At 44.4% G+C, this 27,677-nt stretch overlaps 1 protein-coding gene across 1 annotated transcript; it reads left to right on the top strand.

Moving 5' to 3' along the window:
* The first annotated feature begins 291 nt into the window (after window positions 1-291).
* On the top strand, window positions 292-27,107 carry LOC146812851 (taste receptor type 2 member 2-like). Its single transcript, XM_085615213.1, has 4 exons — window positions 292-377; window positions 24,944-25,084; window positions 25,287-25,312; window positions 26,683-27,107. Exons 1-4 carry the CDS (start codon window positions 292-294, stop codon window positions 27,105-27,107), a joined length of 678 nt encoding a protein of 225 aa, XP_085471339.1.
* The last annotated feature ends 570 nt before the right edge of the window (window positions 27,108-27,677 follow it).

Below are 27,677 nucleotides of genomic sequence, written 5' to 3'. Positions count from 1 at the left end.
AAGAACACCCTCAGTGCAACATCAGCAGGAGTGCACAGCAGTAAAACGTTGGATACCTGCATGAGCTGTATCTCTTTTTTTCAACAAATGAAGTATTTAACTGTAGTCGAGACAGTCTATTCCTTTGAGTCTTTACATAATTTAATTCACATTACAATTAGGACAATTCTTTTCATTAACTGAGTAGCTCAATTCATAGTTGAACGTGTCAAATCTTTCTACACATGGAACCGATGGTGCATGCCTAATGAATTCCCCAGGTTCAAGGTGTTGATATATTATGCTATCCCAATGGATGGTTACAGTTCCTACAAAAAGAAAGAAAGTGATAGCCAAAGGATAAGCTATAGAAAGCAGGGGATGTCTCCAAATGCAAGGTGAGTGTGCAGAGTGAGGAGAGGGTACTCCTTGGTGTGGTACTTGGTGCCCTCACACACCCTTACGGATGTTTGGCATCATCATTGGGCACAGTTGCTCCTCGTGGGGGTGGCGCTGCAGTCCCTCACGGGCCCTTGGTTAGGGGCTCTCTGGCGGAGTTCTTTTAGGAGTTGCCGCATTTGTGAGTGTGGGTGTGTGGGTAATAGTGTGCTAGTGAGTGCAGGTAATAAAATTGAAACAGGGTCCAAACGAAGTTTAATTGGGAGGTCCCTGGTTCAAATTAAAACATGGACGGGGATGGAGATGCACGGTAGTGCTAATATGAGAGGGGAAACTGAACCAAATAAAGTCCCACTTCTCTCAACCCGTGTAGTGTATTAACAAAAAGTGCTCTAAAAAAAGTCAGGTCAACATGTTTCGCGCTATCTGATGGTCCCTATTGGATCCAGGAGCGCTTCGTCAGGACCAAAAGAAGAAGAATATAAGAAACAAGGGTTCGGGAAAAGACAACCCGTAATCCCTTTCGTTACCTAGGTCTGGTATGCTTGACAGATCGTGTCCAGAATCTGTTTTTATACGAAAATCCTGTATCACAGCCTGAAAGGAGACATAACAAAAAAAGGGGGGAGCGAGGAAGGGGGGAGGGGGGGAAAAGGAAAAACATATCAAGGGTGCCGTAATAATGTGGACACTTTTGCACAGTCTGTGCTAAGGTGCCCAGTGCATGTAGACCACCGGTGATTGATACGTGGTGATCATGCTTACTACGCGGCAGGGTACCGGGATACTACCCAGCATAAACAGAAAAGGTGTGAGGGTGATGATTAATAATAGGAATTACGTGTGACACACGAGACGTTCGGGACTGACTGGAATGCAACACTGCAATGGTGCTGAGAAGACATCGGTATATTGGTGTTTCATAGCGACCCCTAAGAGTTGGTGCTGTGAAGGCTCTCCACATCAAAAGAGTACAATTCTTTTCATTAACTGAGTAGCTCAATTCATAGTTGAACGTGTCAAATCTTTCTACACATGGAACCGATGGTGCATGCCTAATGAATTCCCCAGGTTCAAGGTGTTGATATATTATGGGCAGCCCCAGTATTCCTAAATATGAACTATGAAATCACCCTACACATCCTCCATGTGATCCCGGCACTGATTTCATTTCATGATAACAAATATAAGATTTTCCAGCTCCATTTGTATTTCAAGCGCTACAATTCATTACACCTCTGCTTCCTAAGATAGGCTCTCATTCTTTGCAAGTCTGACCTTTTGGCAGAGGAAAGAACTATGCAACTATTACTTAAGGTAAGTATTAACTACAAATGGCGCACAGCCCCAAGAGCAGTTGTTCCACTAGCGGCAACCGGGTGCCATTTCCCTTTGGAATACAACATGGCTTATTGTAAAAATATGCACTCCTTGGAGATAATGAGAACTTCCATTCCAAGCTGCCTTGTGGCATGTGTAAATGCTCCAATAATGGCCAATACTGAAGCACGTTTATGGCTTTTTTCTTCTACCCTTAGGTATCATTCAAAGGACAGCTTTACACCTCGGTTTAAAATTAGTTACTATGTGCATACATGTTTCCTTGGATGGCAGTGACAGGAGAATGATACTATCAAAGAAGCTGAAAATTGACTTTCAGGCGAGGTTTAAAAATCTTAAATTATGCTCGTTTTCCCGATGAGCTAAAGCTCTAGCCAAATACACTTCTGTCAAGAAAGGGATCTGCAACATCTAAGGAGCTACCCTGAAAGATACTGAGCTGGGCCGTTTGAATAGCAGTGGTGTAAAGAGATTAGGCCCCAGGCAGCCGTGATGTGATGCATGATGTGGCAAACACAAAACATAGATTAGAACATAGTGTTTCTTATAGAAGGAGCCTGGGTGAGGGAGGGGATGTTGTATTTATGGCCAGAGCTGCCAGCTTTGGAGCTGAGGAACCATGTTCGAGTCAGGGATTTGGCTCAATATCCTGGCTCAATATCCTGTGATTCTGTGCAAATGTTGCTTGCAGGGAAAAAGATGATAACATTGCTCTGACAGGCAGGGAGCTGCCTTTCAGCCGCCCCCTGTCTGTCAGAGCAATGTCCGCACCTGCAGGAGGCAGGGAGCTGGCTGGGACCTTGGGGGACTTGAGGCTCCCCCACAGTTTCATTGCACACTAGGTGCCCTAGAGTGACCTAGGTACCATGGCCCAGCACTTACTTCAGTAAAGTACAAATGTTCCAGGTGTGTTTTCTCTGCATTTCCACAGTGATAAGTTATCTGTAATCCATGATGTAGGTGTTTGCATCCTTGCTTTTCTCGAGATCAATATCTCACGTCATGTCTGTGATGAGGAGGTTCTTTCTTGTCATCTGCTGCTGAGACCAGAGATCAAGTTCTAAACTTTTAAAAACTAGAAGTATGTAAACTTGCCTAGAATCCCCACCCATTTGGCCCCACGCCATATACATTAACGGTATGTAGCATCTTCCCGCCCTTGTCTCAGGATTATGGACAGCTTACTAAAAGGACCCCCCACATGTTTCCCACCAATTTTGGTGATGTTATCTTGATGCCTAGGAATACGATTGTATCTCTACAAAACAAAGAAGCACTTACTTCTGTAAAGTACAAATCATCCAAGTGTGTTTTCCCTGCAGTTCCAGCTTGTAAACTTATCTGTTGAAGACCCTCTAGCAACAATCACATTGGCAAAGTTACAGACACACAAGGTCACTGGATACATTTATTCAGCAAGAGATGCACTATACATTAAGCCAGTGGGGTAGCATTTACTAATTAGCCAGTAGAAAGTACTCCAGTTGGGTAGAGGTATTGCACAAAACGGTGGCCTATTCTTGAATAAATATTCAGGGCAGGATTCATTCTGGCGCATTGCTCATTTCACAGACATTAAACCTCAACAGGTTACAGTTGGGAAATAAAATTTAAAAAAACTTCAAAAATTCCCTGAAAACAAATGTACAGAGACATTATAGGTAAATTCAGCAGTCATAGTTACCCGAGCTTACTATAACTTACACCCCCACAATGCGCTATTTATGACCTCACATATTACATCACTCAAGGCATGGTCATCAAAATCATTGATGATATCACTGATGACATCTCAAATAACATCACTCATCACATCACTGATGACATCACTGATGACATCTTAAATAACATCACTCATGAGATAAGAGATGACATCTTCCAGTGAGCATGCATGTTTTCTAAATGTTTATGGGTGTTAAACATATATACCAAAGTACTACAAAACTTAAGATAGTATACTTTCCTAATTTTTAAAGGGGATGACGGAGGTGACCGCGCAAATTATCAATTGATAGCACTACTTGACATTGATTCTAAGTACTACGCAAGTCTTGTACTGCAAGACTTGTAAGAATGAGCAGACAACCTGGCACTTATTCCATGAAACTAAACAGGATACCATATAGGTCAGAATACTTCCTCAAACCTGGCATCCTTAACACTTAGCATAAAAAAGTCTTCATAAAAAAAACACTTCACCCTTGTTTTGATGATTGTAAGGTGGCACTCAAAAGGGTCCCTCAAAACCTACTTTGAAGAAACTCAACAGTACTGGGACCCCTACGAAAATAACGAGAGCCATAAAACACTTTTACACCGGAATGTGGTTATATGTCAAGCTTGGAAATGGTACCAAGCTTTCTAAAAAAACCTACACTTTAGTTGGCCTGAAACGAGGGTGTGTTCTTGCCCCCTTATTGTTTAATATCTACATTTCAGGCCTGTCCACAGAATTGGATCTCATAAATGCACATCCTTCATAATTATGGGTCTGGCCTTACTCACATCGTATATGCTGATGATTTGCTCTTGATAAGCATGCCCCCAGAAGGATTGCAACAGCTTTTAAGTGTTCTATCAGGCTTCACAAAGCTGCACAAACTTGAAATCAATAATAAAAAATCAAAAGCTGTGAAATTTAGTGAGAAATTAAACATACCAGGATCATGGATTATAGGTTGGCACCAGTTATCCGTTGAAACAAAATGTAATATTACAGACTTGTCTTTAATTCTCAAGGCCCTTTTGTTCCATACATGAACACAAAGAAATCTAAAGGCACCTTTCTGACTTTAGGATTTTGAACACTATCAAGATCACTGCGAGGAAATATTTTAGGGCCAGTACAGAATGGCATATCAGCAAAGTTGCGTCCATCCATCACTTAGGGCTGCGAATTGTGGTAGGAAAGAAGGCGGCAAGGTTATTAGATCTGTTAATTGCAAAAGCCTATCGGATCATCTTTAGGCTTCCAAATTATACATCGCGGGCGTAACTGCCTTAAAATGTTCCTACCTAATAATGTGCCACAGGTTTAGACGGGCAGGGGGACAGTCCATTAGCGGCAAGCATATGGCTTGAAATAAACAAGCAGAATTCAAAGTCAGTACTCAGACACTGATTAGGTGATGCTCTGCAGGTGCTGCAAACCACTGACCTATGTATCACCGAAGCATCAAATGGTGAGGTTAAAAAATTCCTCAATAGAACCACCAGATGTGGCTAAGCAAGAAGATAAAGCAACACTAGCGAAGCGAGCCTATGCCTGGCAAGTCATTGATACCTACAAGTCTCTAAAACCACTGCCCTATTGTGACTTTGGATTCTCATTATATATCAAGTTTAAGCTTATGCCACTTCACTTAAGAATCCAACCAACCTTGGACCAATCACACCTGGATAAACTCTGCCAAGATAGAATGCAGGGTTTGTGGCACAGAGAAGGAGACCTTAACACATGTTCTTTGCATCTGTCTTGCAATGTTACCTGACAGTAGAAGGATGCTGTGCGGTGCTTTCAACCAGGCTGCCATTCGATCAATGAGACAAGCTCGTATTATTGTACTTAACCCCGATCACACATGCCTAAACATCCAGGTGGAAAAGCTCCTAGAAATATTTGAAGCAAGAACAAAGGCCATTATGCGGATATGAAACAACACAAAGGTCCTATGCGGCCCTAGCACATAACTGGACATTGGTAGATGTTAAAAGCAATCCCACTTTAGAAACATTTGCACTTCAGCTGCCACGGACTTACCCATTTGCTACCTGGAAACCTAAGGAGGCATGGCGGCTTTGGTCTACTCACCTCCAGGAGGCTGACAGTAGCGCTGGGGTCATTAAGGGTTGTCGCGGCTAATCACAGACATTTTACTAAACATTTTACACTTGCGTCTATGGCCAAGCACTGTCACTTTAAAAACTCTGGCCCACACCCAATTATCGATGTGGGAGTCTGATGGTTGTGATGTGATCAGCATATGATGATGCAGCTGAGCATTGAACTTTGCATAGTCATCCATGACCGAGCACTATCACCTTAAAATGCTCTGCGCAGCTAAGCCCATGACCATTTTTCCATTGAGAATATGTTGAATTGTAAAGATTTTTTTATTTCAAACGAATGAGTAATTGTTATGCACTTAATCACAATAGTTCTGCATATTATTAATTTTACTATTGCGTAACTGTTGATGGTGTACCGGTTTTAATAAACTTTGCACTTTAGAAATAAACTTGTTTTTGTTATTTTATTCACTCCATTACTGTTTTAAAACTGAATCCAACACACAAAATACCAATGCAGATGGAACGCTGCCCATGTATTGCAGTCTGTAGTGTTTCATAAATATACAAGGGATGGACCATGTGATGGTATTACAAATATCAGTCATTGGGGTTGTGTTTTCAATGCCACCCAAGAATTAGAAATCCCCCAAGTTATTCTACCTTCATCCTGAGCTGAACGAAATTCCTTTTGCTTCCTGTGATAAAATATGGTGGCTTGCATCAGCCATCTACAGAGAGTCACTAATGAGGATCACGGCCCTTGTCCTTAAGTAAAAAACAGAAAAGAAAACTCAAATTTGTTAAATAAATCTCCCAGGCTCTCCAGGCATCTAAAGTATGTAATAGTTCCTGTTCAGGAGAAGATAGATTAGGACAATTAAAGGAGACACCTGTGGAGCAAATCAGGACTTTGTCTCCAAAAACCTTGTCTGGGAAAACCCTTAAAAAAGGTTCAGAACTTATTTATGCACCCCATCCCCATGTCCTTCACCCTGAAGATATAACAGTTACGATACAACTTTATAGTACAGAAACATAAGATCCTCTGTATTCAAAGGCTGGAATGATTTCATCTGCAAATAATGCAACACTAGAGAGATATATCAGGAAGGAGCTGGAGATGCAGATTCAGAATACCTAAGAGAAAATATTGAGGGGCATATTCAGAAGGAGACAACTCTGATTTATCTCCACCTTAACGCAGCAAAAGTGGAGATAGATTTAACACCCCATTCACAAGCAGGTGCAAACTGCAGACAACGCCAGCATTCCCGCGATAACTGCCCCAAAATCTAACACCACGGCGGACACCACCAACTAACTCTAATGAGATGCAGAGTAGGCGTTCCCGTGCAAAAACACACAAAAACACAACAACACCACTTTCACAACGAACTGACAGAACTGCGAAGTGAACCAAAAACAGGCGATAAGCCGCAGTGGCCACGGGTATTTAACACCTGCCTCAAGCAGGTGTAAAGACGGACGCCTACCTGCAGTAAGCAATGGAGCCCCGCACACAGCCATACCCGAAGAACAAACAACGCCATGGAGCTACTCATCATGCAGCTCGGAGCCCTAATGGGGCCACAACAGCCCCTGCCACCACACCCAGGACCTGGACCCGCCCCCCCCCTGGACCACCACAGAGGCAGCGTAGAGTACGACAGCGAACCTACCGAAAACGCACAACTCTCACAGACCTAACGCCCGTGGAAGTCATTGCCAACTACAGGCTCAAAAGAACAACCATTCTCCGCATCATGAACCACATCGCCCACAGGCTGATGGTCCCACCACAGCAGAGAATCAACATCCCACCTCAGACAAAGCTGCAAGCTGTGCTGCGCCTTTGGAACATTTCAACCAACAACTGCCAGAGTCTGAGGAGTCTCACAGCCAGCCCTATCAAAGTTCATCACACCTGTCCTGGATGCCATCTTCAGCTTCATACCTCAGTACCTTCAATTCCCCAACACTGCGCAGGAACAGCTGGAGACAAAGCAAGGCTTCTACGCCACAGGCGGATTCCTGGCCGTGTTGGGGGCAATTGACTGCACACATGTTCCACTTGTGCCCCCTGCGGATACTGCACACCACTACCGCAACAGAAAGCACACGCATTCCATCAATGTGCAGGCAATAGTGGACCACCGGGGACTCTTCACCAATGTCGTCGCCAACTACCTAGGTAGTGTGCACGATTCCTTCATCTTCCGACAGTCCATCATCAACCAGCGCTTCCAGGATGGCACATATGGAATGGGACTGCTCATTGGTAAGTACCAAATCAACACACCACACATCCCACAGCCACCAACGCACAAAGCACATATGTGGGGATGCACATGTGACCAAGCCACATTCGACAAGTCAGACTACACGACCACCTACCAGACACGACTACACCACTCCATGGTCATCCTGGGTTACCCCTGCACCCAATACAGACATTTCAACAGCTGGACGTGTGGAGATGCGGAATGCAGCCATGACACATGTGAGGCACTGCTCTTCCCTCATGACCCTGCCCCATTCTCCCGCAGGTCAGCATCCCGAGGCGGTGGGCCCGTGTCGGACGCTGTGCATCCGGGGCCACTGGTCCTGTGCGACTCGAGTCATCCCCCCTGTGGTTCTGACATTGCGTGTCTGAGTGCCTGATGTCTGTTGGTGTAGTTGCCAGCACCAGGTACTCCCTGAGGGCTCTCTTACACTCACCCCACACACAGCCAGCACAGGCATCACTGAATTGGTGGGCCTGCCATCACATCCTGCCGAACCAAGTATTGACTCTTTTCTCCCTGCACTGTCAGAGGTGATCAAGGATATGCACTCTGCCCTTGGATGATGGCACCCCACCGGGAGCCGAACACACCCGCCCAGAGTCAGTACAATGCGGCCCACATACGCACCAGGGGCAGCGTTGAACGCACATTTGGCGTGTTGATGTCACGTTTCAGGTGCCAGGACTGAACAGGTGGGAAGCTCCTGTACAGCCCGGACGTTGTGTACAAGATGATCGTTGCATGTTGTGTGTTGCACAACATCTGTGTACGCACCAGGGCCCCATGGATCCCAGTTCCAGAGGTACCGGACGATGATGATGGTGATGGGGCTGGTGGCCCACATCCCACTGCAGCTGCGGCAGGAATAGCCTGTAGGAACTACATCATTGACACCTACTTCTCATTAGCACGTCACATTGTGTCCGTCCGTAGCAATCAAGGGACAGTAGTAGATGTCCAATTGCACTGCATGTGTGAATAAAACATATTCGCAGGTTACTGGTTGAAATTGTGCATTGTCATGTTACATATCCCTGGGGTTACAGATGTGATTTGCCTGGTTGCGCACATTTGCCAATCCAGTTGTGTCCTGTGTTCAGTTGTGGAGGGGTTGCTGTTTGTACCGGAATGTTGCCAATGTCGAGGTGCACTTCTGCTTATGTGCGTTTGCTGCACGGTGGGTGTGTCGCTCCTGCGGCTCTGATTTGTCTGCCACTGGTCTCTCTCATGAGGTGTGCCTGTTGGTTCTGTCCTTCCACGGTGCTTGGATGTTGTGGTGTGCATGTTGTCCTCTGAAGTTGGCCAGGGTGCATCCGTGGAACTCCGCTGTTGCTGTATTTTGTTCTGTGGCATTTTCCGTATGCTGTTCTTGTGCTTGTTCCCGCATTGTGTGTGAGTATTGCTGCCCTCGCTCTGCTTATCCCAACTTTCCTCATCGCAGAAGGGCTCATTGAAGGTTTTCTGGTGTTGTGGTTTGTGTTTTTATATCCGTCAGGATGGTTGTATCACGGACTTTGTCCGTGTTTTCGGCAGACTATCGCATGGTACTGCCGTGTTGTGAATTCCACGTTGACATGGGGTTATTTTCCCGCGATAGGCTGCGATATTGAAAGTTGCGTTATTGATTGATTGATGTACTTATAGAGCGCAGCTATCACCCTACGGGCATCTTGGCGCTTGCATTGGGAACCCGTCCTGGTTTTTCCCTGTAAGATAACCCGTACTGGGCATCCCCAAGGTGAAAGCCAGGCATCCCGCCACGGGGGGCCGTTGTGGAGATTAAGCAGGCTTGTTGCCCAGAGCTGCATAGTGTGAACTCGTGCTTAGAGTGGGCACCGAAGCGAGAATTATCAAGTCCGTGGACGATTGGGCTCTGGACTCTTGCGGTAGTTATCACACATTATTGTGAATATACCCCTGAGTGTCCCTAATAGTGTAGCCAAAATATCAAAGAGAAAATTGTCAACTGTGTATAATTATTTTTTTTTATCTACCTCTACATACATGTAGCTTGACAATGTATATATCTTCAAGGTACATAGATTTGGATTTAAGAATAGTAAATTTATACTTGCCTATATGCACTTCCTTCCCAGATGTTTTAGTTTTAAATATTTTGGTCACTACATTACATTCTTGATGTTCTGAACTACAGTTGTATTACAAGCAAAAACACTTTCCCCAGTTGCGTTATGAGATGCAACCCTATGAACTTCAGATGTTGGAATGGCACCAGGAGTGACTTTTTATGATTCAGTAGAAATCCATGCATATCAAATAAACTGCACACTTCCATCACATATTAGGCCACGTAACAAAAAGAACTGTAAATCAGCAAGTAAAGAAAGACTTAAATTCCTTTTAAACAAATTTAACTTCTAAATGTGGAGCCCAGCAAGGTGAAAGATTTACTTCCTTTTGGTTTTTGCATAAAAGCAGAAATGACCAACAGATTCAACTGAGAGTTTCTCAAAGTTCTTGGAGTCTTGTAATGTTTAAAACGATCAGGGGAATGGGCATGCTACTCAACTGTAGCACTGCAGAAGAATTGGGGGTCATTTTCTTCCCAGGAAAAGTCAGAGATCAGTACCTGGGACACATGCTCAGTCCTCTCATCCAGGGCCTAGAGAATCTCAAGGATTTCATGATAAAATGATAACACAGCATATTGACAAAACAGTGATGCTTGTGGAGCTCCAAAGTCGTAGGATGCCATTGTGCCTCAGACCACTGGTGGAAAGAGAACTTCAGAAACAGGAAGAACTTGGTTGTCATGACTGGCACCATGGATCTTACCCATGGTGGTTCTAACCAAGCACAGCCAACCAAGGATGGTTCAGATTTCTATTGGTATAAGGCTGCTCAATTGTGTAGTCAAATGTGAGACACATATAACACCCACCTTGGATGATATCATGAGGCATTTCAAAAGAGCCCAGTGGTTCTCGAAGTTCGTTTTAAATACAAGGCACCACCATCTATTACATGACCACACCAGTAGGTACATAAAACCATTTTTCACCCATGTAGAGCTTTGAAGATTCACTCAAGACACAAACAACAAGTGCACAGATCATTTCTCCAGTAGTAATGTGATATGGCCCATGGTCTGCCTTTAGGATAAGACTGCAATATAATGTGCTCAGATGCTTTGTAGGGGAATCAAACATTATCAAAGCTTCATTGGTGTGCTATTAACAGACTGTGTGAGCAGGTCACTTCTGCTATTGAGACAGAGCAGATACCTGGCACAGCCTGCAGTATTTAAGGCCAGTGCCATGAATCATAGCTCGTGTTGGTCCAAGTGTGAGTTCGAAAGCAATAAACCAAACCTCTGTCACGGCATGCTGCCCCTATTGTAATTTCTGCATTTTAATTACATCTATCTCTAGTCTAACAAATATCGGGGGAGATGCACTAATTGTTGTTGGAGGAGAGAGCATGCACAGAGTTGCTATTCTAACTCCAGTGTAACAGACATTGGAAAAGCTCATTTATTGGGAGGGTTAGATTTACAATTTTAACTCGGTTACAGCAAATATTGGGGATGTGTATGCATTGTACAGTCTAATCCCAGTCTAACAAGTTGTGACTAAGTGTGTATCAGGGGAGAGGGGATTTATTTTAAGTCCAGGTTAACAATCACTCGGTATGTGTATTTTGCACTAATTGGACTGTGGTCTCACTAACATTGGGAAAAGTGCTTGCACTTTAGGTGGAGAGGCAGATATACTATTCAATCTCCAGTTTAACAAATATTGGCAAACTAACATTAGGAAAAGAGCATACATTGGTGAGTGCAGATTTTCTCTCCTAAATGCAGTTTAACAAATATTGCAAAAAGTGCTTATACTGGGAGAGGTCAGATTTGCTATTCTAACTCCAGTCCAACAAACATTCAGGAAAGTGCATACATTGAGAAACAGAATATGACTATGGGCCCGTTTTCGAGTTTGGTAGAGAGGCTACTCCATCACACAAGTGACGGGTATCTTGTCCATTGCATCATAAGAGCTTTGTATTCAATGGCACTTTAAATATGGTGGAAGGGTTAACCGTCATGTTTGTGATGGAGTAACCCATCAGCCGAACTCTATCTGAGGCCCTAGGAGACACTGGGGCAAGTGTATACTTTGGAGGGAGGTAAGAGTCAATAAGCACAAATAATATAGGTACCCACTGAATATATTTAAAAATACATAGAAATAAAAACTTTGAAGAAATCATATATGTTAATTAACTACCTAATGATATATGTTAAAATAATACACTCCCAATCTCTCAAGAAAACCACAACTCAAAATAAAATTCAGTACATTATTGAAAAAATTATTAAACATCTAAACAAATAAGTAACAAAATATAAACAAATTAACATGTTAATCAACAAAAAAAGATGGACCCAATCAATAAAATGTAACAAAAAGAAAAAATAGGCATTAACATTTTTGAAAATAACATAATAAATCAAATTAATATAATACAAATCAAAATTACAATTTAGTAAAGCAATATGAATTAAAAGGATATAGTAAGAAACCTTTGAAACTTGTTGCATAGCTATACAAAAATCGATATCCTTGCTTTAATTTTGTCAACCATGTTTATGTAGCCACAATATTGTGACCATAAAATTATGGTCGGGTGATATTTTGGAGTCAATAATTACGTGGGAAACTTTTTATTGTACTTATTTTTCTTTGAAACAAATGGGGGCTAGATCAGAAAAGATGAGTATGGTATGAAGCACTACATAAAGCAGAAATTGGCAAAGCTAATAGGCATCGCCTTGAGGTGCCAATGCATGCAAACACAGATGTGTGCAAATTTGTTCTTAACAGCCCTTTCTATTTGTAATCATTTCATATGAATATTCCCGGAATATTAATATTATATTCCCATTTTAGATGTTTTGTGGCCAATGCACAAATTCGTACCTAATGTTATGTACTCCAAGCTGCCTTTATGAATAGGCTTCATTGAATCCATAATTAGCTGCTGAGTTACCATATACATTTTAGAAACTGCATCAACTCAACCCATAGCTCTCTGTCATTTTTTGTGAACACGCCATTTTCACTTTTTGAAAATGACTGGTGATATGGCTTGGTAGATGAATATTTGTAGGAAAGAAGGATGATAGTTTTAAGACATTGTCAATAAGAGAAGGAACACCAAAACCCTGGGAATGGACTAAGTGTGTGACAATAATCGTTGTATTGCTCAGTGCGCTCCTCCAGAGAGGTACAAACCTTATGCAAATTAGCCCGGAAGCTGATCCATTAGGAATAGCAGAGACTGATTTGCGAGGACAGGCCCTTCCGATAGGGGAGTAAAGCAACTCCAGGCTGGTTTTGGCTTTGATAGGCCTCATTGGTGAGGTGCAGCTTCCGTATTACGTCTACTCATGAAACTCTTCTAGCACTTAGAGGTTCATCCTGTGAAACATTTTAATGGAATAAGTAGAATGCTTGAAATAAATTCACCCTATAGTGTTCTTTATTTCGTACATATGTAATAGATTGTATTATGGGTATCTTGACTCTGCTTGATTTTTACTATGTGCATACTAACTTCTAGCTCATGAGTTAATTCCGTTTTCCCCCAATCTTTAGTCCTTCATTCATTGGTGATCCTTGCCTTTTGATATTTTTATAGTAGTTGGATTGCCACAAGTACCATGCTTTTTTTATTGAGTGTAAGTTTTATTCTTTATTTGTTCTCAAGGAACTTCTATAATCATGTTGGTGTCATTAGAAAAGAGGAAAGGATGCCTATGTTGACCACCCAGTTCTCAAGAGGGGTTTACTCTCAGTGCTCTTAATATTATGCAACTATTTCTTGGCTGTGCTGTTGAAGTCTTTTGTAACCCCCCTCCCACTTCTCAGAAGACTAATACATTTCCCAAGGTTGAGAGCTAGATAGTTATATATACACCTGTTTATCACTAAAGAAATCCATCTTCAAATATCCATTCATAAATTATACATTTTGTTACACAACATTCAGTCAACCGTAATCCAAGCACACCTCAAAAATGTTACTGACGAGGCCAAACAACTCATTTTAACTGATGTTCAGTATAATCAGAATACAATTGTTTACCTTGTGTACAAAACATATTTTATAAAGTCATCATGGCTCTTACAGGGCAAACTCTAGTCTTGCAGCAGATATTTATATCATAGATAACACAATTTTACCTATTCCTAAAGGTTGTACTTTTGTTATTTCTGTCTTTTCTGCATTTTTCTTGGGCACACATTCATTTTTACAGTGGCTAGGGATGTTTACATTAATTGGAATGGATGTAACGGAGAAGAATCAATATTAGGCTCTGAGCTTTTGTTTAAAACCGAACTTTGGTCCATTACAGTGCACATGTGTTGTTAGGTTAATCTATTTCTACTTGTAGCTGACTTGTTGCCTACTCTAATCAAATTGTTAGAAAAAATCTATGTTCTCTTACTGACACGTTTTCAATCATAAATGCATGGTATGAAGTGCTCCTAAAACACTCCATCTCCAAGCTTATGTCATGAACTACAAAGCCCTGATGAATTTGCAGTACAATTTCTGGGACTATTCACCCAGGCTTTGTGCATTGTATGGGTATGTCCCCTGTTCTTTTCACTCCATCAGGGCACATCTTGTAGACCATCTATTATGATATACAGGTTACATGAATTTCTGAGACAGTGACTCTCCTCATCAGGATCAAGTTGCTTAGTCTGTAGGCAAATCTCCCAGAGATACAGTTGCATTCAGGTGCACAGAAGGAACATGACATATTCCTCTATGCAAAGACATCACTCATCTTCATTTTCATGGCATGTAATACACCTCATTTGCTAAACAAGCACATACAACAGGTGGATGTGTTGTAGCTGTGACACACATTTGCCTAAGCACCTCTCACTTGAAGGATTTCTCCTTGGATGAGTATGAATAGCTAAGGGGCAACCTTCACAATGCATTTGAGGCCAACAAGTGACAGAACAAGTCTTGTCAGCCTAAAGCTTCCTCTTAAACTTACTCAGACAAACCTACGGTTACAAACAATGGACATTTCCAGAGCCCTTCCTTACAGCATGTTAACAACTTGTTAGACATGTTTATCACTCGTGAAATCCACTCTAAAATACCCTTTAAAATGTTTAATTTTGTTACAATTGCCAAACATAAGGCTCAATGACCCCAGATAACAACCACAACCCAAGAAATAGAGCTGCTGAATAGACCCGATACCCCTTCTACCGCATTCACATCCTTTCGCCCTCCCTCCACCTTCTCCCCTCCTCACCACAGTCTTCCAACTGAAATTTTTACCTTCGAGAAACTCATTCGCAAAGACCTTGCTTCGCTTGAACACACTCGCAAATACATTCCCTACAACCTCACACTACCTGAAAAAAATGCCTTACAGGCACTCAAACAAATGGATGGGCTTATTATCAAACCGGCTGACAAGGGCGGCGGCATTGTCCCTCAAAACACTGACGCATATAAACTTGAGATCCTCAGACAACTATCCAAACATGATCACTACTTGAGACTCCTCACTGACCCAACCAAAGAGATTCAGAAACTTATTCTAGATATCACAGAGGAAGGCCTTTCGCAGGGCTTTCTCAGCAAGTACGAATTCCAGTACCTCAACATCAAATCACCATGTACCCCAGTGATTTACATCCTACCCAAAATACACAAAAACGCCACCATTCCACCTGGACGCCCCATTGTCTCGGGATGTGGTTCCATCCTTGAACCCCTTGGTAGATATATTGATCACTTTATTAAAGAATTTGTTCCCAACACACAATGTTATATCAAGGACACCATGGACATGGTTAACCTTATAGAGATACTTCATTTGACCCCCTCACCAGCCTCCTATGCACACTCGACGTTGAGGCCCTTTACACGAACATTCCCCAAGACGAGGGCATTGATGTCATAGGCACGGTACTAAACTCAAGGCCACAACCCCACACGGTTCTGACTGCCTTCATTCTTCACCTCCTTAGAATCTGCCTCACAAGAAACTTCTTTCTTTTTGATGGTCATTTTTACCAACAAGTCAAAGGTACCAGCATGGGCGCAGTTTTCGCCCCAAATTTCGCCATACTCTACATGGACTGGCTGGAGACTAACATAATACTATCCCAATTGAACCCATTCAGAAATCACATCCTTCAATGGAAACGCTATATTGATGATATTTTCCTTATTTGGAATAGCACTGAAGACATTCTCTTACAATTCCAACATTGGCTCAACACACACAGCCATGGCCTTAACTTTACTGTCAACAGCAGTAATCATAAGATAGCCTTCCTGGATCTATGTATCATTGCCCACAACGGTGGACTCTACACCACACTGTACCGTAAACCCACCGATAAAAACACTTTACTTTCATACAGCAGTCACCATCCCAGGGCCCTCCGCGACTCACTTCCATACTCACAGTTTCTCCGCTCACGGCGAAACTGCTTCCTTAAAAAAGACTACATCTCGGAGGCTAATACTCTTTCCAAGAAACTCATTAACAGAGGCTATCCACGCAAACTTGTCAAAACAGCGTTGAAGAGAGCATGGTATTGCCCGAGGGAGACCTTACTCAGCCCCAAAACTAAAGAAATTGACGAAAAAATAGTGTGTGTCACCACATTTGCACCTATATCCAATACAGTGAGGAAATGCATCCTGAAACATTGGCCTACACTTAATGCTGGCTACCTGAAGCTACAACGCCCTCTTTTTGCCTTCAAAAAAAGCAAAAGCATCAAAGACCATCTGGTCAGGGCCGTTCTCCCAGACACGAAAACGGATGCCACCATTAGGACACTTTGGAATCTTCTGCCTCTAGTTGGCCATTTTAAATGCGCCGCATGTAGTGTTTGCAGTCTCACCACAGACACTAATAAATGTGTGCATGCTAATATTGACATCACTCTTTGTCACTTTTCCAATTGTAACACCTCCAACGTTATATATGCTATCATGTGTCCTTGTAACTTGATCTATGTGGGACAAACTACACAGAAGATCTGAATCCGGATCTGCCAACACAGAAGCAGGATCCGCTGCAAAACTGCCAATGCCCCACTTGTCGAACACTTCTCTGCCATGAACCACACTGAAAATGACTTAAGGTGGCAAGTCATTAGCGTGATCCAACAACCTGCTAGAAATACTAACATTGCTGCTATTTTGAAGAAGGAAGAACTCAAACGGATACTTCGTACTGACAGCCTGCACACAGGGCTGAATCGCCTGGAGGATTGGTCGAACTTGCTCTAACCATCCCATGCGTACTCCTGTTTAACCTGTCATGCTCTATGGTTTTTATGCGTACTCCTGTTTAACCTGTCATGCTCTATGGTTTTTATGTAACCATGTACTGTTGTTCCAATTTCCTCCCTCTCTCATCCTTTTATTCTTGCCTTCCCCCCTTCCCTTCCCACTCTTCCCCTAAATTTCTTTCACCTGATTATTTTTAATTTTTAACTTTAATTTTAATTCAATTTTCACCCTCATGCTCCTCACTTTCTATCCCCTAATTTACTCCCTTTTATCTTTTTCCTCTCCCATTCATTTCTCCCCTTTATTATTTCCCTTTTTTTCATTTTTCTTCTCCTCTCCCCCCTCCCTTTTGCATTGGTTTTATGTGGCCCCCATATCCTTGATGGGGGGCCCGACTCGCTCTTCTGATAATTTTCCCACTCTCTCCCTCTCTTCCCCCACGGGCCGCCTGCACATGCTAGGGCCTCATTTCTTTCCTCCCTCCTTCTCATTCCATCAAGGCCGGACCCATCTTCCTGCACTCAACCTGTTACCTTTTCTATTTCCACGTGCCCATTCATATTGTCCCGCCCCCTCTTGCCTGGCCTTTCCATTCTCCCTCGAGAGCCCGGACCATGTGACCTGCCCCGCTTCCAACTCCCGGAAGTCCCGACCTCACCGAAGGCTTCGGCTTCTGTACCGCCGGCATTGTGCATCCATATTACGGCGTACACGGCTCGGAGGTTCCCGCCCTGCGATTTCTACCGCTTACACCAGTAACTCGTTTCCTACTAGGTAAGAGACACCACGACCTTCCCTTTCTAGTGCCCCTTCCACAAGCTGCCACGATACTACCCTCCTGTACTCCTTTACCCTTCCAGCACCCGGGAGTTTGACTCCACTGCCGTCCTACGGTCCCGACTCGGACCGTTAATTCTCTCCCGCATTGGCACTTCGGCCCTCTAGGTGTGGACCTCGGACGCCCTTCCTCCGCCTCCTTCGTGCGTGCGCCTCAGCACCTGAGGCTCCTTGGCCCCCCATTCTGTTTACTTGTGGCTATCACGTACGTTTCCTTGCATCAGGTGGGGCCCACTTGCACACTCACACTAGAGCCCTTCCGGCCTTCGCTCTGCATTCGCTCTACCTTAGCTACTATGCTTGTCTCTCAGCTGCCTCGGATCTTTCATTTTTGTTTTTTTCCACCTCCTTGCCAGCGTTTCTCTTCTGGCCCCTGCCACATATGGCCTTTTTTACCCTCTCTATTGCCTCCACCCCAGCTTCCCTTGATCGCTTTCCCTGCTCCTTCTTCCACCCCTCTGATTACCCCACTTGTTACCCTTTCTTTAATTTCCGCTACAGACCCTCCTCTCCCATCCTTTTCCACTCGGTACTTACCCTATTGACCTCCATATATCATTGGTTCTTTCTACTTCCTCGCTTCATTCAGCACCTACCGCTAACCTATTTCTTTCCCTTTCTTTCCCCCCCTTTTTCCCCCCCTCCTCCCTTTCCCCCCTCCTTTTATTTCCCCCACCCTACCCAGGCTAACTTCCCAGGCACCCTTACCATCGCCTTGTCCTGAAGAGATCCCACTATCCGTATGGGGATCGAAACGTTGTCGATCTGCTTCTCTAAACTCAAAACCTTACTGTATATCTGTTTTCTGAGTGTGAGATTTTGATCTGACTTTTAAGTATTTGCACTGTTCATTAAAAAGTCACCTTTTTAAGTCACCAGCCTGGGTTAAGGAAATCGGCTGATTTCCCTTCTAACCTCCACACGGCTAGCTCACTCATTGTGTTATTTATTACGGTTTCTAATAATCACCATAAAAACCTTTTTTCATCACATGCATTGTTCATTCTCTTGAATTCCAATTCCTTATTGTAGTAATTGTGATATTTATTTTGACTCCTCTTGAATGGGACCACTGTTCCTTGAAAATACAGAACTAAGCAGCATATTCTAGCAGCACATTCTAACAGGTGTTCAGTGAAATCAGAGTACAAATATCTGCCTGGTGTAACAAAGGTTTGCATAAGTCTTAGGTCTCACAGCTCTTACAGGCCAGATTCTGGTCTTGCTCCGGAGTTTCGCACCATAAAGAACTCAATCCAATATCTCTCTTACTGGCGATGTCTTCGATCTGTCTGTCATTTCTGCGTTTTTCTTTGAGCAACACTCTTTTTTTATTTTTACAGTGCGTGGAGCTGTTTACTTTAATTGTCATGGATGGAAAATAGTAAAACTCATGTGAGGCTCTTAGCATTTGCTTAAAACCTACCTATGGTCCTTTACTATGAATGTGAGTTTTTAGGTTAAGCAATTTATACTTGCAGCTGTGTTGTTGCTTACTCTCATCCAATTCTTAGATGAACAAGGGAATACAAATCACCTATACTCTACTTTACTATACTGACAATCTTTCAACCATAAATACAGGGTAGGAAGTGTCCACAAAAACATGCCAACCACAAGCAAATGTCATGAGACCCAGGGCCCTAGCAGAGTCTTATTATAGTTTCTGGGACTTTTGTCCCAATCTGTTAGTGCATTGTGCGGGTGTTATCAAAAATGAATTTCTTGATTCTTGCACATCGTCTGAACACGTCTTGTGAACTATCTAATGGAAATAACAGATTAGATGCATTTTTGAGACATTCACTCTCTCCACGAGGAACAAGAAGCTTTGCTTGTAGGCACATTTCCAGTCAATAGCCTTCCATTCAGGGCCACTGACTGAACATGATATAGTGCTCAATCAATCAAATAATTTGTAAAGCGCACTACATACCCGCAAGGGTTTCAAGGCGCTGAGGGTGGGGAATGGGGGGGTGCTGTTGCTACTGGTCGAACAGCCAGGTCTTGAGTCATCTCCTGAAGGTTAAAAGGTCTTCGGTTTGTCGTAGGTTGAAGGGGAGGGTGTTCCAGGTCTTGGCAGCACGGTGGGAGAAGGATCTGCCTCCGGCTGTGGTTCTACGGATGCGTGGGACGGTAGCCAGGGAGAGGTCTGCGGAGCGGAGTTTACTGTTGGGTACGTAGAAGGAGAGTCGACTGTTGAGATAGGCTGGCCCGGTCTTGTGGAGTGCCTTGTGTGCGTGGATCAGGAGCTTGAAGGAGATTATTTTGCCGACGGGGAGCCAGTGCAGGTTCCTCAGGTGGGGGGTTATGTGGTCACAGCGCGGGACGTCGAGTATCAGGCGTGCAGAGGCATTCTGGATTATTTGCAGTCTGTTGATGAGCTTGGTCGGGGCTCCGGCGTAGAGGGCGTTTCCGTAGTCGAGTCTGCAGCTGACTAGGGCCTGGGTGACTGTTTTCCTTGTGTCTGTCAGGATCCATGTGTAGATCTTGCGGAGCAGACGGAGGGTGTTGAAGTAGGTGGAGGAGACAGGGTTGACTTGTTTGGTCATGGTGAATTTCGAGTCGAGGATGACTCCCAGGTTGCGTGCATGGTTGGTAGGTGCGGGGGGTGTCCCCAGCGATGTGGGCCACCAGGAGTCGTCCCATGCTGAGGGGTTGGGCCCGAGGATGAGGATCTCCGTCTTGTCTGTGTTCAGCTTAAGGAGGCTATCCTCCATCCAGTCGGCGACGGCCTTCATTCCCTTGTGGAGGTTGGATTTGGCGGTGAGGGGGTCCTTGGTGAGGGAGAGGATCAGTTGTGTGTCGTCGGCGTAGGAGATTATGTTGAGGTCGTGATGTCGGGCGATGCGTGGGAGAGGCATATAGATGTTGAACAGCGTTGGGCAGAGGGAGGATCCCTGCGGGACGCCGCAGATGATCTCGGAGGCTTCAGATCGGAACGGGGGAGGCAGACTCTCTCGGTTCTGCCGGAGAGGAAGGAGGAGGTCCAGACAAGGCCTTGTCTCAGATCCCTGCTTCATGGAGTTGTGTGCATAGTGTGTGGTGGCAGACGGTGTTGAAGGTGGCGGAGAGGTCCAGAAGGATGAGGGCCGCGGTCTCGCCGTTGTCCAGTAGGATCCTGATGTCATCTGTGGCGGTGATGAGGGCGGTCTCAGTGCTGTGGTTGCTGCGGAATCCTGACTGGGAGGGGTCCAGGATGCTGTTGTCTTCGAGGTAGCGGGTGAGCTGTATGTTGACTATCTTCTCGATGACCTTAGCTGGGAACGGAAGCAGGGAGATGGGCCGGAAGTTTTTGAGTTTGCTTGGGTCAGCCTTGGGTTTCTTCAGTAGGGCGTTTATCTCGGCGTGTTTCCAGCTCTCAGGGAAGGTCGCGGTCTCGAAGGAGAGGTTGATGATGTTGTGCAGGTGGGGTGCGATGGAGCTGCCGGCTTTGTTAAAGATGTGGTGTGGAAAAGGGTCAGACGGCGAGCCGGAGTGGATTGTGCCCATGGTCTTGATTGTGTCTTCGATGCTCATTTTGGCCCAGGTTGTCAGGGGGTCATGGTCGGTGAGGTGTGGTGGGTCCGGCATGTTGGGGCCTGTTAGGGTCGTCCGGGGGTTGAAGCTGTCGTGGATGTCGGCGATCTTGCGGTGGAAGAAGGTGGCGAGGGAGTCGTTGGAGTTGGAGCAGGGGTTGGAGAGTTCCTTCACGACGTTGAAGAGCTCCTTGCTGTTGTGTGCGTTGTTGTCGAGGCGGTCTTTGAAGGAGGTCTTCTTGGCGGTCCTGATGAGGTGGTGGTGGTTGCGGATGGCGTCTTTGTGGGCTGTTTGACTGCCCGGCGACTTTTTGCTGTGCCATATGTTCTCCAACTTCCGGCAGGTGCGCTTTGACGCTAGGAGTTCCGGGGTGAACCAGTTGGCTCTCTTGCTGGTGTCTCTGGGGGTTTGTTTTTTCAGCAGGGCTAAGGTGTTGGCGCAGTCGTCCATCCATCGTCTAAGGGTGCGTGCACCATCCTCAGGGTTGGAGGGGTTGGTCGGTGGGTTGAGTGCGAGGTTTGTCTGTAGTTGTACTTCGGTGATTTTGCCCCAGCACCGACGGGGGATCTGTAGGGCGCGGTGATGTGCGACGGGTTTCCGGAAGGTGAAGTGGATGCAGTGGTGGTCGGTTCAGGTGGGTTCGGAGACGTGGCTGAAGGAGACGTGGGGGCTTGAGGAGAAGATGGCGTCGAGCGTGTGTCCGGCGATGTGGGTCGGCGTCGTGACAAGCTGTTCCAGTCCGAGGCTGGCGAGATTGTCTATCAGGGTGGGGAGTTGCTGTCGTTGCTGTTCTCCAGATGGAAGTTCAGGTCTCCGAGGAGGATGTATTCGGTGGAGGTCAGTGCGTGCGTGCTGATGAAGTCGGCGATGGCGTCGCAGAATTGTGGTCGGGGTCCGGGTGGTCTGTATACGAGGGTGCCTCTTAGGGTGGTCTTGGGGTCTGTGTGGATCTGGAAGTGCATGTGTTCGGCAGTGCTTAGAGTGTCGTCGGTGTTGGTTGAGACCCTGATGGTCTTCTTATGGACGATGGCGATTTCTCCTCCGACTCCGTTGGTGCGGTCTCTGGGGGAGATCTTGTATCCTTCGGGGATGGCTATGGCGATGTCTGGAGAGGAGGCTTCGTTCATCCAGGTCTTGGTCAGGAAGACGACGTCTGGTGATGTGGTGTCGAGTAGGTCCCAGAGGTCGATGGCGTGTTTGCGTGCAGAGCGGGTGTTGATCAGGATGCATTGGAGCTGGTTGTGTTCTGTCGTGGCGGGTGTCTCTGCGTCTTCGATGCAGGAAAAGCTGCAGTTCTGGCAGTCGAAGGGACCATGGGTGCACTTCAGGGCGGCCTTGCCGCAGGTGAGGGTCTGTCCTGGGTTGAGAGCGATGAGGGTGCTGGCGTCGTATCGGAAGCCGTCTTCATGGCTGGTGCGGGGGCCAGGGGTTCTGGCGCTTGGCGCGTTCCAGGCACAGACAGGCCTGCCTAAGGCGCGCCAGCGGCGCGCCCGCTGCGTGGCCGCACAGCGACCGCCATTGAAGGGGAGGTGGAAGGGAGGAGCAGCTGGGAGGCGGAAGGCGGGTGGCAGGGGGCAGCAAATGAGCACGGAGGGGGGCGGGGCCGCAGGGGATGCAGCGGCAGGAACGGGAGCAGCGAGGGGGGCGAGCAGGCACAACAGGGGACATGGGGTACAGAAGGAAAAACGGGCAGCGGGGCACAGGAGAGGGCACACAAGAGCACGGGGAACAGAAGGCAAAAATGGGCAGCGGGGCACAGAAGAGCACGGGGAACAGAACAAAATGGCAGCGGGGCACAGAAAGAGCTAAAGGGCACACAAAGGGCACTCAGAGAATGCAGGTGGAGCTGCAGAGGGGGTAGAGCGACCTACCTGGCAAGGTCAGGGGTCGCTCAATTCAAAGACACGGCTCACCTTCATTTCCTTGGCATGTGATACACCTCATTTCCTAAACAAACAAAAATTCAGACACTAGGTGGCCATCCTATAAATGTTTCCCACATTTGCCTAAGTAGCTTTCACTCAAAAGATTATTCTTTAGGAGCATCTTTCAAAGACACAACATGATAAAGCAAGTCTTAGCCTCAGAGATTCTGCATGCATTTTCTCAAATATTCATGCAGATAAACTTGAGTTTGAAAACGTGTAATTTTGACATAGAAAAATTCATCTTTGTTTCAAGTCAAGAAGGCAAATATATATAGCAAGTCATGTTTACTTGTAATTTCAGACTTAGGAAGAAGAAAGTTTGTAAGCATCATGACACCACTGTGAAAGCAGCTGCCATCTGAATACACTCACATTTTCAGAGAGTGTCCTTATTGGCACTTCTTAATTATACCTATGAAGGTAATGGAGAAGGAGATTAAAATAGGATGAGATGAATTTAAAAATCAGACACACTTGGTAGGCCATTGTGTACTTGCAGATGGGTTTTCACAATAGTAAGAAAAATGACAGAAAATGGAGAAAGGGTTATATAGTACTCAAGATTAGTCTTCACTGAGAGTGTGAATCTTCAATTTTTAGTATTGTTTCTACTTTTCTGTTGTATTTCCACCAATCAAAAAATATATTATTAACACTATTAAACAGACCATACTGATAAGGCATGTACAAATACTAAGGACAGGTGCACATGGTGGGGAAAGAGTGTGGTAAGAAAGGAGGATGGACCAGAAAGTGTGAATGAAAGAGACACATACTGATACATAATATTAGAAGAAGTTGAGAAAAATGGAGCTAGCTGGAGAAGGGGTTGTGCAGAATAAAAAAACAAAGGGGCGGAGATTGTCTCAAGGATACAACTACACATATTGCAGGGCACCTTTGGAAAATCGAGCACACCTGCACCTCTGCTGAAGGAAAGTTCACTACAGAAGACACTGTTACCTCTACAAGAATATCCTAAAGCTCTAGTGGTAACTCATGAAGGTAAGGGCAGCATCTTTGAAAAAAGACCCTTACTCTGAGCAGTCTCCTTTAGCCTTCCGCTGAAAACAGCATATTGCGCCAGAAACATTTTTGTGAATACTACTATATCACCTTGTGCATATGGGGCAAGGCTTTAGGAGAGTACTGCACACCCAATAGGAGTCAAAGGAATTTCAGTTGTGAACAGATGTCCCAAACATATTGACTACAAGATTTCGGTAATAGCTGTCCAATTTTCTGTACTCAGTGAAACTCTTGGAATCCAGTTACACAACATGTTTCCATTGTGGATATTTTTCCTGGTATTTCACTGCATTTCACTGCTGATGGATATTGTCAACAACCCCTTCATGGCAGACGTGACCATCACACAATGTGCTAGGAGCAGACAGCTGCCAACATCATGCCACCTTTTGCTGCTGGCACTGGCGTTGGTCAATATTCATTTGCAGTGTTGCTTGTCAGGCGACTACCTGGTCCGCTTCCTCTGGCATGAGGTGTACTACAGACTCAGTGTTTGGAAGATCTTCTTTTTACTTTTTCCCGCAGTTGCTCTATCCAGTTTTTGGATCAACTCTTGGCTCTGTGTCTTCTACTGTGCGACCCCCTGTTTGTGAACCTCAAGCGGAGAATCACTACCATGGTACCTTGGTTTCTCCTGAGTTCCACGTTGGCTTCTTTATCCAATAGGTTTTCATGAATCTGGTATCTTGGGACACTGCCTCCAGGTAACTCCTCTGCAGCTGTTCCAGCGCAAACAACAACTCGGGAAAAGGTCAGAACAAAGCTGTCCTCCTTACATCGCAGACCTGCCGTCACACTAACTCATTCACACATGCATTCATTGGTGGGGCCCATAACACCAACACTCGCACGATTCTCTCTTTCACAGGTCTGCACACAGGAGGGGGAATGTTGGTGGGAGTACATTAAAACCTATAGGGAAAGAAAAGTTATCTTACATCATATACATTAACCTTCGCCACCTATAGATTCCTAATCCTAAACAACAAGGCACTCCGCCCACTTGGTCGATCGGACCAAATAGTTGGATTGGTTGATGGTGATTTTAGAACCAGCTAAAACACATTTAAGACTCAGAATCCTCTATTCTCTTTCAAAAGAACCACAAACTCATTTTTTTCTGTTAATCAATTATTGTTTATCTAAATTTTCTTTCATTTAGAATTTGTCTCTTCAAATTTTAGTATTTTTTGATCACTTTAAGTAAATCACAGAACACCATATTTACCTATTTTGGCTATCTGAGTTTTCTCTAATTCATTGGCTCAGCATAACTGAATTTTGTGGTTAAATTGTCCAAGGGTCAGGCCAGATTTCAGAGTCCGAAAGTCATTTGCTCAGCACGTTACAGTCCCAAAGATCATCAAAGGACTAGAAATCGTGCCAGCATCCGTCATCGAAAGGTCTTGAATAGCGTAGCGAACATGACCCTCTCATCTACTCCTCATCGACTCCCCCTCCCTATTCTACTATTCTTTTATAATAATTTTTGGGAAAATATGAAACATTTCTAGGCGGAGACAGTACATGATTGGATAATCATAAATCATCCGATTTTTGTCTGTCAGTCTTCAAATGGGTTTTGCCGATTCATTTCCGGTGATGTTACGGACTTGGTGTAGCAAGTTTCGGATTTTATTTGTAAAGTGCATTGTTCATTAAAATCAGTTTCTACCGTCCTAGGTCTTGGCAGTCCACCAAGATCCTATCCTTGACCGGGGACAGTGTGGAATAGGTTATGCAGAGGTTCATGGAGCCGTCTTAGTCTGCGCAACAGTCCTCGCACTTCACGAGACGGTGGCCACTTCTGAATCCGTACTTTGCCCCCATCTTTTATTAGGCCAAGATGTCAACCTAAGAGAAACAAACACAAAAGAATAATTAATTCAAAGAAATTATGATTCTAATGTTAACCCCTTACTAATCCCTTTATGTACTAGCATTTACCTAGCACATAGCGACATTTAAAGCATTATATTCACCTTTTCGGTCCTCCACGAGGGTGCAAACGTTACAGAAGCAACATATAGCATGCGATATCTAATTATCACATATACTACTGTTAATATGCGTACATATTTTAGATATTAGTTAATTTGCCATGCAATAGCAAGTTCCAACGTGTAATTGGTGTATGCAAATTGTTTAGTTTTAATATACAACCACACTCAATTAGTAAATTGTGATAAGTAGGTTAGTCAATTAATACTTTCATGCTAAATAGAGGAGGTATACAAAATGTTACACTACCTGCTCCATCACAGCAAATACCACCTCTGCAGAAGCAGTGACAGAATATAGTACTTTTCACAAAGTCTTGATGTGTGTCATGGGATGCTTTGTTCCTGTGGTAGTGATATTCATCTCAGCTGTGCTGGCCCTCAGATCTCTCTACAGACACACCCTGCAGATGCAGCAGAACAACACAGGCTTTACCAGTGGGCCCAGCATGGCAGCTCACAAAAGGGCAGCAAAAACTATTCTGTCCCTGTTGGTTTTATATATTTGCTTTGATGTGTCATTGATTTTTGGCATAACAGATAGTACTGGTTATGCAGAATCTGCTAAGTTTTATCTTACTCGGTCTGTTTGTAGTGTGTATTCCTTCCTGAACTCTCTGATCCTCATATCAGGAAATTCCAAGCTGAAGTCAGCTGCCTTGAGGACATTTTGTGGCAGTCAACTCTAATGTTTATACACAGTTTATTGAAGATTTGAGATGGGCCTGGATGCAATTAGATCTAATCTTTTCATACAAGCTTCATATCCAATGGTGGAGGGTTGGTTATTTCAAAGCCTAAGAAAGAACACAGCAGCACAACAAATGTGGTGAAAGGCCTACCAAAATAACTGCATTCAACAGCAGTATTTTCTTTCTAACTTTCAAAAATGATTTTAAATCAACAAGAGCTGTTTACAATGTGCTTGTGCTTAAAGGGAATGAATAGGAATCACTAGAAAATGCTTATGTCCAAAATTGGAAAATTAAATGTAGATCTCCTTTTGTCTAAGAATTCAGTTAAGAAGGGCCTTCAATGAATTATAAGGGACACATCCAGCATGCCTTAAGGAGAGATATAAAATATGCAATGCCTTCAGTTACCAAGTCAGTCGGATTGATTCGAGAACATCATTGTACCTTTTTTGTTAGCGAGCTACCTCAACATTTGTATCCAGAGCAAATATTTTCTTATATATATTTATTGCAATTAAATATGTTCAAATGTCCATCAGTATTATCCAAAGTTAGGTAAACCAA

Source organism: Triturus cristatus, chromosome 7, assembly GCF_964204655.1.
Source record: "Triturus cristatus chromosome 7, aTriCri1.1, whole genome shotgun sequence".
Classification (NCBI taxonomy): domain Eukaryota; kingdom Metazoa; phylum Chordata; class Amphibia; order Caudata; family Salamandridae; genus Triturus; species Triturus cristatus.
The sequence above is the reverse complement of the archived record's forward strand: the minus strand, read 5'-3'. Positions and strand labels throughout refer to the sequence as shown.

Excerpts from the sequence above, each read along its gene's own strand:
- LOC146812851 (XM_085615213.1), top strand. The coding sequence starts at position 292 with ATGGATGGTTACAGTTCCTACAAAAAGAAAGAAAGTGATAGCCAAAGG. Across the intron at positions 25,085-25,286 it reads TTGGCTTCTTTATCCAATAG|GTCTGCACACAGGAGGGGGA; the intron begins GTTTTCATGAAT and ends TCTCTTTCACAG. Across the intron at positions 25,313-26,682 it reads ACACAGGAGGGGGAATGTTG|CAAATACCACCTCTGCAGAA; the intron begins GTGGGAGTACAT and ends GCTCCATCACAG.